Consider the following 19322-nt stretch of genomic DNA (forward strand, 5'->3'; position numbering starts at 1 on the left):
TCTGTGGTGCACAACAAAATTGTTAGGATTCAGGTTTGGGTTTGGGTTTTTGTTTTTTTTTTTTTTTTTTTCACTTGTGGAATGTTTTTATATTAAACAGCGTGCTTGGGGTAGTTTCAAAGTTTTCTAACCACAAACTACAGAAAAAAAGAGCAGGGCAAACAACTGATTTCGTAGGAACTATAAATATCTGTGCAACTACCTGACCATAAAGATTAGGGATTTCATGACTTTTTCTCTCTCTGCAGAAAGCCAGCTGACCTACACAACCTGGCCCCTGGGACCCACCCACCTTTCCTGACTTTTAATGGAGAAGTCAAGACAGATGTTAACAAGATTGAGGAATTTTTGGAAGAGACTCTTGCACCTCCAAAGTAAGAATTTGGGATTTTTTTCAGTCAATATTCCATTTCCTGGGAATGAAAGATGTCCTAAGAGGAGTTCCTAAAAAGCACTCCCTCCTACGATCTTTACTTACAGGAGTAGTATTTATTTATGAAACTTGCTGGCTTCAGTGAGATGACTTCCATGTGTGAAGGTTACTTGTATGACTAATAACTGCAGAATGTTTTCTCTGTACACATTTCAGGATGCCCTTGTATGCAGAATTAAGGAGACCAATACTAGAAAATTTTTGTAGGGGTCTGGTGTCCACATTTTACAAAGCTAAAAATAACTTGGAAGAGATGCCCAGAATTGCCACACGGAATATCTGTGCCAGGAAAAGCATTTTACAGCGAGGTTTCTGAACTGTATGGTATATTAGAAAGGTTGGAAGGGGAACTGATTACAGAGAGGCTCTGGAGGCAGAAGAGTGCTCACTATTCTCGTCAAGAAATGACAAGAGCCCATGACTGGAAGTTATAACCAAACTAATTCAGATGAGAAATAAGGCACAGATTTTTTTCAGTATTGAATGATTAACCATTGGAACAAGCTGCCAAGGAAAGGTTTAGATTCACCAGATATGCCTTAGTTAGTCAAATGTTTTGGACTCAGTACAAGGATAATGGGGGGAAAAAAAAAATTGTTGGCTTCTGATTTGGACCTTAAAATCTATGAATCAATGAAAATTGGCTTGGTTCCTTATGGAGCGTTTTCCCTCCAAGTGAATCAGCAGCTACAGGCCAGTCCTGAGGCAAGGGATCAGATATTTAAATTTTCTATACTCTGGTCCAAGACCACTGAAGTCAGTAGGAGTCGTTAGTTTGTGTTGGTCTTTCAAATCGATGTATTCCTTTGCACCAGATGTCTATAAAAAACAATTCAGAGACTGAAAACTTTATGTTCCTTCAGCTGGGTAATACTAACATGCCTTGCTGTTACATCCTGGAGCGCATTTTCAGCCTAGGGAGTTAGACACGACTGCCATTCATAATAGAGCGAGCTGCCTGCCAGGCTCCCCTGCACCTTCCTGGAAATTTATGCTTCCTTCTGATTTAAGGCCGCTGTATCTTGGATCGTGGTAACATAAAGCATCAGCGCAATTACCTTTGTCGTGAAGCCATCCCTGTGTAACTATGCAAACGCCTGCCTTGACAGACACAGATATTATTAAGAGGGACATGCCAAGCTGTCGTTTTGAGATAAATGACAGCGTTAATTGCGGTTCCTCGTACAGGGCTTTTTTCTTTCCTCTTGTAAATTGTATTTGTAATCATCGCTATGTTGCTGGTAACAAGATGTTGCTCTCCACACTGCCCCTCCCTTTCCAGGTACCCCAAGCTGGCTGCTAAGCACCGGGAATCAAACACTGCTGGAATTGATATCTTTTCCAAATTTTCTGCGTACATCAAAAATACCAAGCAGCAGGATAATGCTGGTGAGTAAGATCGTTACCGAATGCGCCAGGGAGTTTGTGTGCTTAGAAGTGGAATAATTTTGCCATTCTCCCACCGTTTCATTGTAAACTCTGTCCGTACGATATCAGGTACTGCCGCTGATCAGCTTGAGATGGGTGGTTCAGTGGGCTCGATTCACATGGGCACAGCTGGATTAACTACGTCTACGCTAATAAATAAAACAGGCCACAGAGTGTTTAGTAGCCCCTCTACCAACTGCCATGACGCGGCTCCTGTCCATACAGCCCAGCTCCCTCACCAGAAGAGCATTCCATGCTGCTTGCTGGAAGTGGCTGGTGGCCCGCGCTACCCCCTCTACTCTGCTCAGGCACTGCCTAGAGGAGCGCGTGTTGACTGGACCCAAAACTGTGCTAGTACTAAAAATTTAGCAGTGAATGAGTAGGTGAGAGCAACCCATGCCCTGACCCTTTGTAATTTGTGAGAAGTGGCCATCAGACTCTTGGCCCGCTTATCCCATGTTATAGCCGATTTGCTCATATAAACTGAGTTACATCAAGACATTAAACATAAAGTAATGAGCTGAAAGAAGTGGCTTTAAGAAATGTAATTGCACTCTGTAAGCTCCGGACTTTCCCTCACACGTTTGTATGTCAAAAAAAATCCTGCCGCCAGAAGCTGGATGCCGTGCATATTTACACACATCCTACACCGTCTTCCTGATGAAATTGCTTTTCTTCTCCACATTCCTTTCCCCTCAGAGAGGCAAGATTTCAGCTGGCCTAAGCTCCTGTTGCTCCATGAAAGCTAATGGATTTACACTGCCATATCCCTTGAGACGACCTAGTAGAATATTTGCAGTCACTCACTGATGTACATCTTACCTTACATTACCAGTTTCACAGGCAGAGACCTAAGGCGTGTTAAACACCGTGCGCTCATATCGTATCATTCAGAGAAGACTAGATTTTTTTCAAGTTGCAGCTCTGCCACAGATTTCATCTGTGCGATTACATTTCATCGCCTGGGGCTGACCCGTGAGATGAGAATGGGTAAATGATGATTTATATGTCAGATAAAAATCTGCTCCTTAATATTTTTGCATTGTTAACAGAAGGAAATAATTACAGTGCTTCACTTCTCAGGGATAGTAAAAAGTCATTTTTTTTTGTCTACCGCTAATGGGATGCTCAGCTACCCTCTGTAGGAAATTGTAAAAGGAAGATAAATTAAGAGTTAGACTAAATAGATGTTACAGTGAAAATAAAATGTCTTGGCCATTTACAAGGAATTTTTACGGTCTGCTCCACAACTGTAAATCATAAATTCAGCTGTGCTGCCCCTTGCGTTCTGAAACAGCCGCGGGTGTGCGTCCACATCCATAATCCCAACACGTCGCCGCTCGGTGACTCCGCAATATGCAAATCCCTGGACTCATAAGAGCTGGCAGCTCCAGGCAGTAATAAATGGCTGTCCTAAAGGTGTCTGCATCTGGCTGTAACCAGAGCTGGAATTGAAGGTCTGATATCCGCTACTGTGAGACAAGGAATCTAACCCCGCGTAGTGCTCGTGATCAAGTCTCCGCATTTTTGCCAGCGGCGGTGCGATTAACGGGAGCTTTCCCTAGTTCGGCCTAGCAAACTCTTGGTTTAGGGACTCTGGAAAATAAAAGGAAAATGCTTCCCGATGGCAATTAAGCACACCAAGGTTATAAAGAAAATATATGGTGAGCTGCGGGACAGCAACAATCTTTGTTGCCTGTCCTCGCTCCGTTTTGTTAGCTGGTTCGTGCTCCTGTGATATCCAGACACGTTGCAATCTCTGAACGCACGGATGCTCAACTTTCCTCTTTGAAGTAGAGAAAAGCTTTTAGCTTAATTTTTTCCAGCTGGAGTGCTGCAGTGCAAGGAGAATAAAGCAGTGATGAGCAGAGTATAAGTAGTACCTACATGTTCTTTCTGTCACCGGAGTAAAGTACCTGAGGACCTCGGAGTGCTTGGGACTCTCAGTGCAGGCTTACGCCATGCGGGAAGCAGACCTCAATTTCAGCAGAGTAATTGACTTTCAGTTTCCAAGGGCTAAGCAAGAAGAGCTTTTCCCTTATCCCCGGGGACATTTAACCTACTTTCCTATCCAGTTCATCTGAACCTACAGCGGTTATTCTGAAGGCTGCTTTGGGTGGCAGATAATGAGTTAATTAAAAGGTAGCGGTGTTAGTTCTCTTGAGCAGTGGGAAGACTGTGTGCAGAAAGGAAAGGACAGCACCACTGTGTACATGTTTCCTAACGAACCTATTTCTTTTTGATTGGTAATTTTTAAAATGGCGGCACCAATCAAAAAGGGACCTGGGGCTCTATCCCTGATCTGATATTTGTCATTTTGTGGCAGATTCTGATGCATTATCTTTCCTATATAACAGCAGAAGTAGTTGTATGTAGCTCTGTAATAGCAAAAGCATTTTATAAATATAAAATGTAATTACTTAGGAGAAAGTCCCTTTCCCTGTCTCCATATGAGCAGCTGAGATGCAAAAAGAACAGAGGCTGCTGCTTGTGGTTATCTTCAATGGTTCCTGTACACCCCAGCTCTCAGATAAAGGTAACACATGTCTCGTGGTCATCCTCTATATCGGCTCCTAGCTCCAGCTGACTGAAGTGCTGGGATTAATCTGGAAAGCCACACCAGTGACCGGGGACATCAGTTGCACATGATCAACATACCCAAATAGAAAACGACTTGTTAATAAATCCAAAATAGAACGGAGAACGCAGACCGTTATATAAAAAACAATTTTAGTTTAGTTTAGTTGGGAACAGGGGAGTGCTGAATACCAAGTAAGCTAAAGCACCGAATGTCAGGTTGTTTAAATTATGTTCTCTTAACTTGGGAGTCAGGGAGGTGAATTCGTTAATGCGTGGGATATCAGGGTGGGAGTTTGTAGCATCAGCCTATCTCTAGCTGTGAGAAGTGTGGGCTAGGTGTAATTTTGTCTGATGATTCTTCATAGCACACTGGTTTAGCAGACGTCCTGAGGTCTACGTAACGTGAGCTCTCACTACAGCCTGCGGCTGTTACATCTTTGCGGAAAAGTGGCGTGAAGCGATTGGGATAATGAATGAGATTTACGCAGTGTGAGGATACGGGATGTGAGAAATAATAAGAAACTGAAGCACGCCAAAGATAAGCCCAAGCTGGTCTTCCTCCCAGGAGGGTTTACAGCCACGGTCACGCGACAATTTCAGACTTCAAGGGATGCCAGCAGTTGGCCGTGTCGTTGCAACATTCCCTGTCCCGAGAGAGGTGGTGGGGTGGCACTGACAACAGAGTTTGTAGCCTTTTAAGTAGCTAAATGATTTTTATTTTTTTTTCCTGGTAGTGGAAAAATCACTGAAGAAAACAAGATCTGCAATTTCTTGGTTTAGTGTGTGTCCGAATTCTTGCATGTAAATGAATAGACACAACGCTACGTATGTCTGTTTGTTTCTAAGATTGTGATACCCTCTGCTGGCAAATATGTGAACGTATAAAGCAAGCAGCTTTACAATCAGGGCTGAAACATCCCCTTAACAAAATACGTTTCTTTCTATCAAGACAGTTTCCTCTTACAAATGCAACATCGTCAAAAGAGAAGTGTTTCGTAGTAACCTATCGATTTTGACAAAGTTTTCATGGAAAAAAGTCATGTTTTTTCTGGATGAGTTAAAGTTACTTTGAAGTAGAATGCTTTGACATTACAGAGAAAAATAGTATTTTTTTCTGGATTCATGCAGTACTTCATTAGCCACACGCCGTTATGTTTTGTGCCTGGCACAGAAGCAGGTGATAACCTTCTTCTGTAAGTCTGGATGGCAATATGTTATTGATCAGGACTCATTTACTTACCAAAGGTATTTGGCAGCTGGGCTGCCCTGATTTAATAGTTCCCTGAATTTCTGATTCTTTTTTTCCATCTTTGTTTTCCTAACTTTTCTGTCTTATAATATAAAAACGTTGAAAGGTTTGGAACGGGCTGGTGAGGGCTGTAAGCCCAGAAGCAAACATGCTCATGCCATATCAAAGTCCCACCACTTTTAAGCTTCTTGAAAGGGAAGGAATTGATTCCAGATTCCCAGGATGTGGCAAGCTGTGTTTAAAGAAAGTGTGTGCATTTATTATTTCAAGTCAGTTCAATTACAACGGCCTTGATTCCTTCCACCCCCCGTGTCACTCGATAATTTTATAACAGGCCTCTCTGAAGGAGTCATCTCCTCATCACGGGATTAGGTTCGCGTCGGGCCTCAGTAGGACAACTGGGTTATTCGGTCACTGGCCATTGCCACCGGGCTCCACCGCCTGTCCTTGAAATGACAAGTGCTCATTCACACACGAGCAGGGGTCCTTGGGAGAGCGCAGTGGCAGTAGCCTTAAAAATGGTTTCCTGGATGCCCTTGCTCACGTTTTCATGGCCAATTTGAGAGGTTTTGGTTGCTTAGTGATCGTTTGACATCTAGAAGGAGGTCTTGTCTGAGCACAGGGAAGTAAACCAAGATCCTGTGAGTTTACTTTGGTTCCTTTGGTTGATGCTGAGCAAGTCACTCAAATGCTGTGCAGTAACCAGGGTAGCAACAATTTATGTATTCATTGGAGGAGGATGAAAGGTAATTAGCTGGAATGCTGTGTACATATTCCGTATCCTGCTTATTATTTTTTCTTGTGAGACTGTACACTGCAAACCAAGGGGACAACCTATAGTAACCACCCATTAACCGTCCCGCCTAAGCCTGTAAGTTCTTTGGCTCATAGAATGAGCCCTTTGATTTCATTTATGAGTTTAAAAAGTTGTTCTTGAATTGAGTTCTTCGGGGGCACCAGCTCCAGTGTGGGTGGGCGCATTTATTAGTGGTACGGAAGGATATTTCACTGTACGGCTCTTCAGAAGGCGCTGAGCCGGGAGACCACCAACATGATTTCATGCAGAGGAATTTCCAGCCGTCTGACCAGAGGACTCCGCTTGTCTGGTTTGGATTTACATCAAGAGGCCAAAAATAAAAGCGCATTTAAATCATTAGCTTACATGTGATTAAATGCCGTTCACCTCTTTCAGTAGCTACATCACACTTTGCGGTTAAATGCGTGAGGTGGGAAACGTCTCTCTTCATGCGCCGTGTGTGTGAGTATACAGAAGATATGCACACACGCGTATAGGGCTGGAATTAAAACCGGCCTCCATCAGTTTTACGCTGTGGAGTTACTCCTGCTGCGACGAGAGTCAGACCCAGACTGTGGGTACGTGCACGGGCTGGATGGCGAGCTCTGATCCATTCTGGAAGCCACTGCATACCTCCTTAAATAAGCGGAACACCAGTTCGCTCTAAAAACTTAAGTGGAATATTTATAGTAATAACAGCTCTGCCGTGCAGACCCTTCGTGGCACCTGAACCGATGTGCGCAGCCGGGGTAGGAGCTTCTCGATGCTGGGGGTCGGCTCCCCTTGACTGCAGCAGAGCAAGTTAAAAACGCCGCTTGAGTGCCCTTGAGTCGATGGGGACTTTCCTGTGACAGGGACCTTGGATCAGGCTCTAATGGAGGATCAATATTAGTGCTTTACGCTTTCTGCACAGATTTTCGAGGTGCCGTATAAATCTATAGGTATATATATATGTGCGTGTGTGCGCACACGCGCACGCATGTGTCTGTGTATCAACTTGCCATTAAAATTTTTCCTTCTTCCTCTTGAGTTGCAGAATTTCCCTTTCCCACTGCAAAACCCCACACCTGTCCACGGCCCAGCACCAGCTGCAATTTGTCCTGCGCGGTGACAATAGTAAGTTTTCTCTGTCGTGCAACCAGGAAGGACTAGAAATAGCTGTTAAATTGTTTTAGGGAAAAGGACTTGCTGTGTGATGGAACATATCAGGATGACAGATCTTTAACTTTGGCATTTTGAAGCACACACAAAAAAAAAATCTATTTCAGAACATTTTAAACAAGTTTTTATGGCTCCCTCTAAGCTGAGTACTGTTGGGCTCGTGGTAGCTAAAGGGCCTGGCAGCTTTACAAAACCAGCCCTAATATAAAAAATACCCGATCTTTAAAACATATGTAAAATAGCTTTTCTGCAACATTTGTGGCACATAAAGTACCAAATACATGTTGGTGAGTGTGATATAAAGCTTTTATTGCCATTCATTTGGGATGACCCATATAACTCACTCATGATATGTTAATAAAACCGTTCTCCACTCTGTCTCTTTATAAAAACACACATATAAAGACCACTAAAGCAGTGGTGATAGCTGTGTGCTAACTTGTTAAGTCATACCGCAAGTTACATTTATCATCTGTCCTAAATTGCTTTATCTGCTTTCTGCCCGGCAATCAAAGACTGATTCTAAAATACTCAGAAACAGCAGTTTGCAAAATAAGTTTGCCTGAGAAATAACTTTTTGAAACTTCTGCTCAAAATCGTGCTGGCCGGAGGCCCAGGGCCATCAATATTCTCTCTGCTACCAGTGACAGCTTTAAGGACCAATATCTTTTGACCTGCCAAAACTAAGAACTGAAATTTTAGGCCATTGGAAGGAAGGGGTTTTCAGTTTTCTAAAATGATAACAAACCATCATCTGCATCTCGGAAATATGTACCTTTCTAGAGAATACTTCTGAACTTTCCTATCATTTTGGGGCTTTTGTTCTTTTAAAACGTTGCTAATTAAGGTATGAAGATTGCCTGATAGAAATGTGAAAAATACCATTTGAAAGCAATACAAAACTAAAACGAAAACTCTGTGTAAGTCCAAATGTGATCAGATTGCGAGCCCTCCAAGGCAGGGACTTGGTATGCCTGATTAGCACGATTAGATGCAACCATTCTGGGAACAGTTAATATTTACAATTAATGCCTTAGCAGGCATCATTTTCTGACACATTTTCTGAGGTAGCTTTGAAACCATGACACCATAGGGAGGGAGAGAAAAAATGAAGGAATATATATATATATATTTATGTATGTTCAAAACAGAGAATAGGCAAAGCCCTAAAAACCAGTTGACAATATATACTGAAGTCAACAAAGTTGAAGATACGCTCAAATTAAGGCATGTTCTCAAGCTTTTGCTGAATCGGGGCCTATATGCACAGGCCTGGCCTAGACTAAAATACTTGCAAAGGGAACAGTAGTTGGCAGACGCTCTTCTTTAAGAGGGAATTATTTCCCCTGTGTGTTTGAATATTCCTCCAAGTGCTGCTGGCTTTACTGGGATGCTTTGTTCTGCTTCCCAGCCGAGCTCCCATGCTCGCACACAGGAGCAGTAGCACAGCTGGAAGTGGATTAGAGCAATCTGGCGGCAGCAGTCCTGGGAGGAATTAAGCGCCTCGCTGCTGGAATGGGAGGCCTAAATTACATTATTATTTAGAATTGAGTTTTAACTTCATTGCTCTATGGTTTCGCGCTGGTGGGTAACTCCTCTCATTGGAATATGCTTCATGCATCTTAAGTATGTTCCCCACAGCAAAGACTTAGATGAAGTTATGGCCTTATTCAGTAAAGTGTCCAAATCTTATATGAGCAAATGTCCAGATTTAAGCACCCAACTGGTCTTATTGTCCCGATTGTTCACAGGCTTATATTTAGCAATTGTAGACGAAGCTATCACATGATAGAGAGCCCAGTGACTGGCTCCTGGAACTCAGTTTGCAAAACTGTTGATGACTTCAAAGGGAGAAGGATTGGCCTGGAATCTGTTTTTCCCAAAACAGATTTTTATTTTGTTTTATGCATGCAAATGTTCTTCATAAAATAACAGAAGAGAAGAATGAGACATAAATGGAAATCAGAGTTGCTAATTTTCTTTATTAGATCAGATCCCAAATCATTGACCTTTAGCTTGAAAACAGTGCTGGGAATAAGGTGACTAAATGGGAATTGGAGACATAATTCTTTTCTAAATATCCCGATTCTTCTGATGGCAGAAAAAATTTCAGAATTTCACGGAGTCTGAGGCTAGACGGAACTTCGGGTTATTTACTGTGATCTGCAAATCACGTCCCAGTCAATTTTGCTCATTGGGCAAGCATGTTAACATTTCACCCTTTAGAGTATAAGGTTTTTTTGTATCAGAGCAGAGAATAAGAGAAACTGAAGGGTCTTTGATGCACAATGCCCCTCTAAGGGGGGAGTTTACTGGATGAGAGACACCCAGCTGATGGCAATAGCTGGTCCATAATCTGCACTGCAGAGGAAGGGGAATCCTGGTGATTCAGCCAGTCAAAGCTGAAAAAAAAAAAAATTTCCTGGACCTTAACCTGGAATCAGGATGACTCTGAACACGTGAGGAAGGCATCTACTCAACAAGACTTTCTGCACCACTCCAAAGCATTGGTCCAGCTGTTCCTCTCTGTAGCAGAGAATGAGCAGATGGCCATGGATAAGCCCCATAACACAGCTGATTAATGGCATATTGGGAGAGAAGATACTGTGATCTTTGCAAGCATCATAAGTCTTGAAGCACGAGATTTTGTTACAGTCGTTGTCTTAAAGTTTAGTAGCAAATTCTCTGTGACACTGAGGATGGTACAGTCAACCTACCTTGGTCCTTGTGCCAAGACCTAAAAGATGATATTAGGGATTCCAACTGCCATGACCTGCCCACGCGACTCTATCCCCCTCCAGCCCAGTTTCTCCCATTTCTGCCAGAACTGGATTAAGGCCTGCATTTTCTTAGTCTCATTATAAACACCCCAAGAAGTAAGTCCACCTCCACTCTATCCTTGTTTGTTCCTGAAACGGTTCATTGATTTGGCAACATGGAAAGTGAATTTGTCCAACTTCTATTAGACCTTTTCACACCTTTGTCGGCAAGGCTGAAGAGCTCCCTCACACTTCCCAGATGTTTTGTCCATGAGTGAGCATCGGTGCACTCAGCCTTCTTTCCAATAAGCTGAATAAACAGACTCCTCAAACCTGACATTTTGGGGCTTGTTTCCAGTCCTTTAGCACCGTATTATTGTTCTCCTTCAACCTCTTGCTCGAATTTTCAAAGCCTTTTTTAACTGGAGACGCCAGAACTGGGAAAAATGTTCTTAAGAGTTGTTGCAACAGGACTGTTGCAACAGAGGGAATATGACCTCCCTACTGGTGCTTGAAAAATTTTCATACATCCAGTCATAATTATAACTTTATTTTTGCTTCTGCTTCTTTCAGAGAGGTTAGGTTGAGGCATTATCACGATGATCCCTAAGTCATTTCATGGAGCTTGAAACAAAAAATTTCAAAAGCAGAGAAACAATGGAAAAGAATTAAGATGTGAGTCATTTGTAAATCTCATCGTCTCATGTTTTTTTTGTATGTGAGTAACAATTTTTGAACACAAAGGGCAGAAAATACTGGAAACATAAAAATGAAACTATTTGAGACTGAGATTTTCTAAGTGAACTGGGAGATTTGGGAACTCAATAAGCTTTAAAATTTCATTCTCAGGTGCTGCTAGCTAGGCATCACTGCCTTTCCCTCTCCTGTGTCTTCACTCCACCACTGCTGAAGTGGAATTACTTAGTTGAAATCGATGGAGTGCAATTGGGATTATCCTGGTGTAAACAAAAGCAGACTTTATTCCTCTACATGCCTGGGACTGAAAGAAATCAGTATTAAAGATGCAAGCGCCAACGGCCTGTAGAGGAACAATCTTCTTTGCTTAAATATTAGAACACAAGGGGTCCCCACAGCACTGTCACTAAAGCCCAGTTGCGCTCTACCAGAGCTAACTTTATCCTTATTTTAATGCAGAAACATGTAGTTAGTTTTCCTTTGTTAGTCCGAGAATCATCTTGTTTGCTCTTTGCTAGTAAAAGAAAAATTTACAATTTGAGTTAAACACACAGCATCTTAAAAATCAAGATAGAGGCACGATAATCTCATGCTATAAATATGTGGGTTTATGATCTACAGGGCTTGATGGTGGATTTCTTTCAGGTTTCTGATGCAAATCAGCTGCCGCTTGTCTGCAGTTGGTTTAGGGACACCTGCACAAGACTAGCATCGCGGAGGTCAGGATTAGGCCCTTGGGGACGCGCTCTAGAAATGATGCTTGTCGCTTACGTGCTACAGAGTTATGATGATTTGTGAAATGCAAGTTAGGTACTGTTCTTCCTGGGGCACTTGTAGGCCAGTAGTTTTACATTCACCTGTTTCCTGCCCTCAGGGTCACTTGGACTCCTAAGGGACTCGGAAATGAACCCTTCTTTTGGTGTCTTTCTAACACCTGGGTTTTCTGCTTAAAAAAGCAGCATTTGAAGGTTCTCCAACTGCGTTCTTCATGGTAACATTACAAGTATTACATTTATTTCTTGCCTCCACTCTAAAACCAAATAAGAAAAGGGAAGGAAGAAACCTGAGTTTTTAGTCTAAAACAAAGTCAAAAAAACCCAAGTCAAAACAAATTTCCGAGATGCTTGAAAAACATGTGTTTAATTTTCTTTTTAAAGACATTATCGAATCACCTGTTTCACTAGGTTTAATTTGAGAGTAGGACAGATGGTATCACAAAAAAGGATGATACCTCTCTTTTTGCTATATTTACAGTTTTTCCCCCTCAACCTGAAACGTACGTCCATGGCTGGTGCGTTATTGCTTTTACCAATGTAAAGTTTGTGGCTGAAGTGTGCTATTATTCCTTTTTTGTATATGGGAAGTTGGAAAGCAGAGAACTTAACTAAGTTGATGTAGTCAACCGTGAGAAGAAGAGACTCAGGTCTCCTAAATCCAGGTAACCTCTTTAACCCTTGGGTCATCGTGCTCTGGCTTAGGAGAGGGTACCAGAGTAATCAAGGTCTCAGTGAGACTGAGACGTACTTTCTGTGGAATTTTTGAGACAGGTCTGTCAAAATGTCCCAAACTTTTGGGATGAAGCTCTAATTGATCAATCCACATCATCAAGGGTTTGTAGATGGGGTGGGGAAGGAAGGGAAGGGATGAGGGATGATAAGGGAGGGATCATCTCACCTAAGTCTGTCTAAAAGTTATACAGTAGTCTTTCAATAATCCTGGCTTCTTTTATGATCAATGTAGAGGGATATAAATCCATTTCTAAAGGGCAGTTTGATTTATCTGCAAATATGGATCTAAAGCTGGGAGGTGCCTTTCTTTCCTTGCTATCTATAAGGGAGACCTGGACAACTAGGTTTGACTAATTACCTAACACTTAGATGGTTAAAGTTAGACAAGGTGAATCTTATCCATAAGTAAATCAATAGATTTTTTTATGTGTCTGGGTTCCTAAGGTTGCTTTGAGTATTTAAGGACTATATTTCATCTCCGTGTTCCTCTGAGCCCTGGCTGAAGTGCTCCATGGGTCTAGCACCTCCATTTCTCTCACTGGACATACACAGAATATATGTGCCAACACGTATGGAAAATATGTACCTATTTATGCCTGGTTCAGACCATGTCTGAAAGGCAGATTATGACCAAAGTTGTGTCGTTGTTTTCACGTGTGCACCTGTGTCCGTGTGACCTGCCCCACTGCTGGTGTACACTCACCTGAACGCTGACTGGGAGTAAAAATCCCTTTTCAGGTCCCATCTCTGAATGATCTGGAGGGTGAATATGAACCCCCGTCCCCTAGGAGAAACCCCTAACCGGGAAGGTAGCGTTAAGGAATAAGAGGCGCTGTGTACTATATATCTTTTGTGTACACAACTAGGTGTTTGTTGATTCATTAAGTGAGTAGCAACAGACAGATCACAACTTTTCAGCACGGTTGAATGGGCATTTACCTTTATTGTGGGAACATGCTGAAGTCTCTGTTCCAGTGAATATGGAATTATTTATCTAGAGCGAAACATCTTTAATAGGAGAGGTGACTCAGCCCAGAAACTCCCTTTGGCCCAGAGTTAGGCATCTAAATGCCTTGGATGCATGGGAGCATGCAACCTCCGTCCTTCTGCTCTGCATTTCCAATGGCTCTCTTCGTGACTGCCCGCTCATTTGCCTCTCAGTATAGACGCTGCTCAGAGCTGGGGATTTTACAAGGCAGAAACATGCCTGGAGAGGATGTTGCAATGCTCAAGTTGGCAGTGGACTTGCCCTTTGGGGAGTAAGCCCTAATATTTAAGTAACTCTAAAAAAAATGGGAGGTGTTATCCTACATGACTTAGGTGAACTGTGAAATTACATTCAAAGGGTAAGATTTATCTCGCCTAACCTCACCTCCCTGAAAGTCAGGTGTCTAGTCTGAGCTAGTCCTTTAGGCTTCGTCTGTAATCCAGGCAGCGAGAAGGGCATGTGTGGGGTGAGTCACAGCAGTTTAAATCAGGCATCTCAGGCGGTTGGGAGGAATTGCCCTCTGGAGACGCTTGGTACCTCTGAGCGGAGAGGGAACCTACATAACCAGCTTAGACAAGACACCTGACTCTTAGACGGCTAAACAGAAGAAACCAAGGCAGCGCTCAAATCTCAAGGGTTTTATTGAAGTCACGGGGAGGAAGATAAACGGTTCAGTATGTAATACAGCGGCGCGCATATTGCAGTCACAGCTCCTCCATGTGAGAAGGATTAATCCACACAGATTAAAGTTACAATACTCTGTTGAGCCTGCCTGAAAAAAAATGAGCAGGATTGGAGAAAAAAGAGGGTGAAAATATGTATCCTTGGTCTTTAATCGGACTGTCAGACTAGTAGAATGATATTATTTTCTTACCTTAAATTGCTGTTTCTTAGCTGGTTTCCCTCTCCTACCAGAAAACAGTATTGGGTCTCATATAATATCAAACTCTGTGAATCTGGAAGTGATCAGGAAAGGTGGTTTGTTTTTTTAAAGGCAAAATAAATCTCAGATTGTTTGTGTGAGACTGTGAATATTTATGTACTGTTCCCCCTTTTCCCTCATTGCGTATTTCACCAAGTTCATTTGCGTGTGTTACCGGATAAATCTTACAGGAGGGCAGTGGAAGAAAGCAGTAAAAAGGAAAAGCATCAATCAGTGATCCAGGGTAGCAGCAGGAATCGTTGTTCGTTTTTGTACGTGGATCGTTGTTTGTTGAGCTTGCCTGGGCTTGCCAATTAAGAAACTTGCAGTTCTGCCGAGGTCAGTCTCAGGTGGTTTCAGACGATGGCTACAAAAGCCATTACGGTGCTGAGCTCTCGATGACTTCGAAGCCTTGCTGTCGCTGGGCTTTCAGTGGTGTTCACTCGCGAAAAGGGCCACGTATATTTTGCTTTGGCTTGGAGAAAATATTTTGTGACAAAATGTTTATTTCACAAAAACTGCCGTGGGTGGTGTGAGTAAACGGAATTTTGGCAAAATTAGTAAACTAATTATTGGCAAAGGTGCGTTGAATTTGGTGAGTAATGACCTGTTCTGAAAAGTAAAAGTATTTTCTCTTAAACTTTTTGGAACAAAAGGTTATTATCTTTTTAATGTGGAAATGATATGCTAATTTTGAAGACTACCAGCATTTTAGCAGTGATATAAAAATGATTGAATGTCTCAGCATGACTTACTTAACCAACCATCCCAAAACATGGCTTTCTTTTTGTGTTCATGATTGTTTGGAAATCTTATGTTATCTTGCTTTTAGTCTGTTTAAAAGATTGAACGGGTTTTGCTCTTTTTTAACGTAAATCAAATAGGTTTTGTGCGCAATTTGGCCAAAGAATCAATTGTTCTTATTGCTTTTTTTGTGCCCTCCGTGCTTTGCATCGCTTCCCATAACAACTATCAAGTAAAATCCTCATCGTGCAAATGGTTCCACTCAGACACATAAACTAGGAGTCATCTCACCTAATTTTAGCTATTTTAAATTTAGGTAGCCAGTCTGCCTATTCTCAAAAGAGAAAGAGAGAGAGGCTCCTCTGCTGGTAATTCAGCTTTTCCTAGGCTACTATTTTAGGATGGAATGATTTGCCTTCCAGTGGCTCCTTCAGGCCACAGAGATCGGCGTTTACGTGCTTTGTCTGCTTTGCTATTTCTCCTCGTCCCGGCATTAAACAAGGAAGGAAATATTTGGAGTTCAAGGAAGGGGAAGAAGAGTCCTCGTCTGACCTCGGCAAATGCTGTGGGTGTGGGCAGCCTGAATCGGTTTTACTTTTTCCGAACCATTTTTCTTTTACTACTTTCTAGTTACTTTCCATTTTGCTTCAGCCTTATTTGACCCACAGAAAATAGAGATGGAAATGACCGATGAGGCTGGAAGTTTTATGGCTGGTATTATTTAGGAGGTCGGATTAACTGATGATAATAGTGCCTGTCGGCTTTAAAAGCTGCTGAAGAAATCCTAACCCCGCTGAAGTCAAGAGCAAAACTTCCCCGGGCTTCGGTAGGGCCAAAATTTCACCCTGAGTACCTAGTAATGACTCTTTGTCATCTGGCCCTCCCCTTGACTTGCAGGATTGCTCCACGCATTACATTTTCCAATGTTTTGTTCAGTTGTGGTGTAAGTGCTTCAAGACACAAGGATTTCTCTTTGTCCCCTGGAAATAGTTGCACAGGCTAATAGTTTAAGGAAGTTCTTGCCTGAAGAGTTGAGTAACAGAGCCAAAGTCTGTTCTTGGTTGAACTGGAGTAAATATGGAATAGCTTGTTGACAATGCGGAGTTACTCCTCTTTTATGTCAGCGTAACCGAGAGCACAGTTTTGCCAATTGTTAACTTTTGTTACATTATTTGTGTTTCTGTGCATGTCAGGATTTGTTAATCTCACTCTTCAACATCAAGTAACCTTTTGCTGAAAACAGAGCGTCATTGTGAATTAGGTATCATCAGCTAAATTGAACCTCACCCTGTATATTTGACAGATGGTAATACATTCATTAAGTGTTCTGTGGTTGCTTTGAGGTTGAAAAGTGCTATTTTTCTGGCTTCTAACTCAGGATTCTTAAGTAAAGTTGTATAAAAGCATAGTTTTGAAGGGAGAAGGAAAATCACAGAAAGCTCGGGAGGACTTTCTGTCCGTATCGTTGTTTACGGTGGTGGGATGACACAGCAGGACCGTGATTGCTATAAGTTGTCTTTTAGGTAGCCCAGAGTGGAGTAAGTGAAGGGGGAGAGAGACGGTTCCACCACGGATTTTGTATATATACAGGTAGGACTTCTTGGAATTTGAAGTTGTATTACATACAGCACTGTGGAAGCGACACGATGCTGTTGCCTTTGTGCTGTCCAGAAAGACGGTTTCCAGGAGTTCAGGCATTGCAGCTGCTGCACAGCCCTGCAGCTGATGACAGGGCTCCTCTCCCAGAACTGCTCACATTCGGGATCTCTAAATTCATGCTGAAAGTCTGCAGGGTGGGGAAGCAATTGGAGGTAGAAATTTCAAAAGCAGCACAGAGACACATTCTCAGGCGTAGTTCCACTTGGTGTTGTAATATTGAATCCTCCACCCTGCCATTACCGAGACAATCATAGAATCACAGAATCACAGAATCATTCATGTTGGAAGGGACCTTAAAGATCATCCAGTTCCAACCCCCCTGCCATGGGCAGGGACACCTCCCACTAGACCAGGCTGCTCCAAGCCCCATCCAACCTGGCCTTGGCAAGGCTGAGATTAGACATTTCGGGAAAAGTTCTCCACACGGCGGATTTAGGGGTCACCTAAACCAATTGTAGAAGAGAGGACTCCACTGACTACAGAGGAGGCTCAGGGTGTTTAATTCAAACCTAGTCATTTAATGTACTCACTTCAGGGAAGATTAATCCCACTCACTGACTTGCAGTGGAGCCTCAGCTGTTATCAGCAAACACATTGAGTTATTTAATGATGTTTCCAAGAGGATAAGTTGCCGAGGGAATTAGCTGCTTAGCCACTTCTGAAATTCATTGTGGGTAATACGTTCGCAAATGGGGCATTAGTCACTTTTCAGTTAGTCACATCTTTTCAAATGTCTTCATTCAGTCTAGTGCTGTGACTGGTATTCACAAGACCCCTGCCCTGGGAGTGCTTGCTGTCCCCTATGTTCTCAGTGGAGACAATATATAAAGTCATCCAAATTTTCCCAAAAAAGCCACAGCATGGGAGGTTTAGAATTAAATCTTTCTTCTACTGGGTTTGCTCGGTAATACGAACCCAGACAGACTTAGCAAGAGTCCCAAAACCTTCAGAGCTGTAGGATATTCTGAGGAGGTTATTTCTGGGTCTCTGGTCACGTTTTTTCACCTTTCACGTAATGTTCAAATATCAACCAGATAAGAGAGAAATGAGAGAGTTAGTTTTCCTGACTTTTACCTGTGGTGTTAGCCTTCAGCTGTGATCCGCTGAATGTTGAGTCATTTATAGAAAGTGAAACAGTTCAACCGGAGATCTGTGCAGATTACCTGATACCCCACTGGTGGGGGTCTCATCTGGTGGACCTGGGCTAACATCACATTGAAAAGGCATTTCACTTTCCAGGAAAATGCTCTCCCCATGCCACTGGTAAAGTCACAGCACTTCTCCCAGAATTTTTTGTAAGAAATTAAAGACTGACCTGCTTTTGATACCTCTCTCTTCTGGGGGGGTCACAGGTGAATTCAAACATAAATTGGGTTTCCTATCCGTGCCAGCATTATATACTTGGCTCTCTCTGAGATGTTGGGGCTAGAAGCCTCTTGCTTCAATATTTTTTTAGGTTCTTTCATTCATCCTCCTTCTTTGAGCGGGGATTTCCCTGGGGGCCTTCTCAAGGAATCTAAGACTTCAAATCATATAGATAAATCTGAATGTGTCAGGGCACCTAGAAAGTAGGATTTGCAACATGGGGATTTGCATACGGATTTCAAAAAATGCCTTGAAAACAATCAACAGGCTTTAAAAAATCTGATCCTGTGCACCTACACTCCATTTAGATGGCAATTTTAGGATCTTAATTCTCTTCACTTTTCAAAATTCTGTCACTGTTCAGTGGGAAGCTTTTTCATTACTCTTCTATTTTCATGGCTTTTCTCAGAGATTTAGTAGGATCAGAGGAGTTTCGATTAAATGGGGTCATTGGAGTCACAAGTAGCAGTCCAGTTCTTGATTATCAGGATATGACGTGGTCCTGACCGTGTGATGATTTCACTGCGAGATGTCAGGATCCTGTGGGTTCCAGCAGAGCCTGTGAATTGGGTCGCAGATGCGTTGAACCCTGAACATACGCTTATTTCTGGCCTAAAGCTGCTGTATGCAAGTGCCAAGTATGAATCCAGATAGATGTTTTTCCCACTGTCACAAATAGGCTTCACTCCAGGCATTGTTTTTGAGACAGCCATGACGCACTTTGATATATCAGTAAAAGCAAAAAAAAAATCAACCCAACCCTAATAAGTTCCAGAAAAGTTACATAAACACATCCCACCTGATGCTCCTGTCTTCATCCACACACCTAACCGACCCCATGGGCTAGCACGAAGCATCTAACGTAGTACTGATACTGGAAATATTGCACAGATGACTCCGAGAACTACAGATCCTACTGGGTGAAGGGGACACTGGAAAACGCTCAGCGTTAAGCCAGTTCTCTAAAATCTGAATGTGCAAAATTGAATTAAATCACAGTAATTCGATTCCATTGTCTCTAAATGAATTCATTG

General features: G+C 42.5%; 1 protein-coding gene across 2 annotated transcripts in view; it reads left to right on the forward strand.

Moving 5' to 3' along the window:
* Positions 1–19322, forward strand: part of CLIC5 (chloride intracellular channel 5) — an 85297-nt gene that overhangs the window by 52033 nt on the left and 13942 nt on the right. For both annotated transcript variants that reach the window (XM_054196345.1, XM_054196346.1), the window contains exons 3-4: positions 249–374; positions 1716–1822. In XM_054196345.1, coding sequence (XP_054052320.1) covers positions 249–374; positions 1716–1822 — 233 coding nt within the window. The remainder of the gene's footprint in view (positions 1–248; positions 375–1715; positions 1823–19322) is intronic.

Source organism: Rissa tridactyla, chromosome 3 (genome assembly GCF_028500815.1).
Source record: "Rissa tridactyla isolate bRisTri1 chromosome 3, bRisTri1.patW.cur.20221130, whole genome shotgun sequence".
NCBI lineage: Eukaryota > Metazoa > Chordata > Aves > Charadriiformes > Laridae > Rissa > Rissa tridactyla.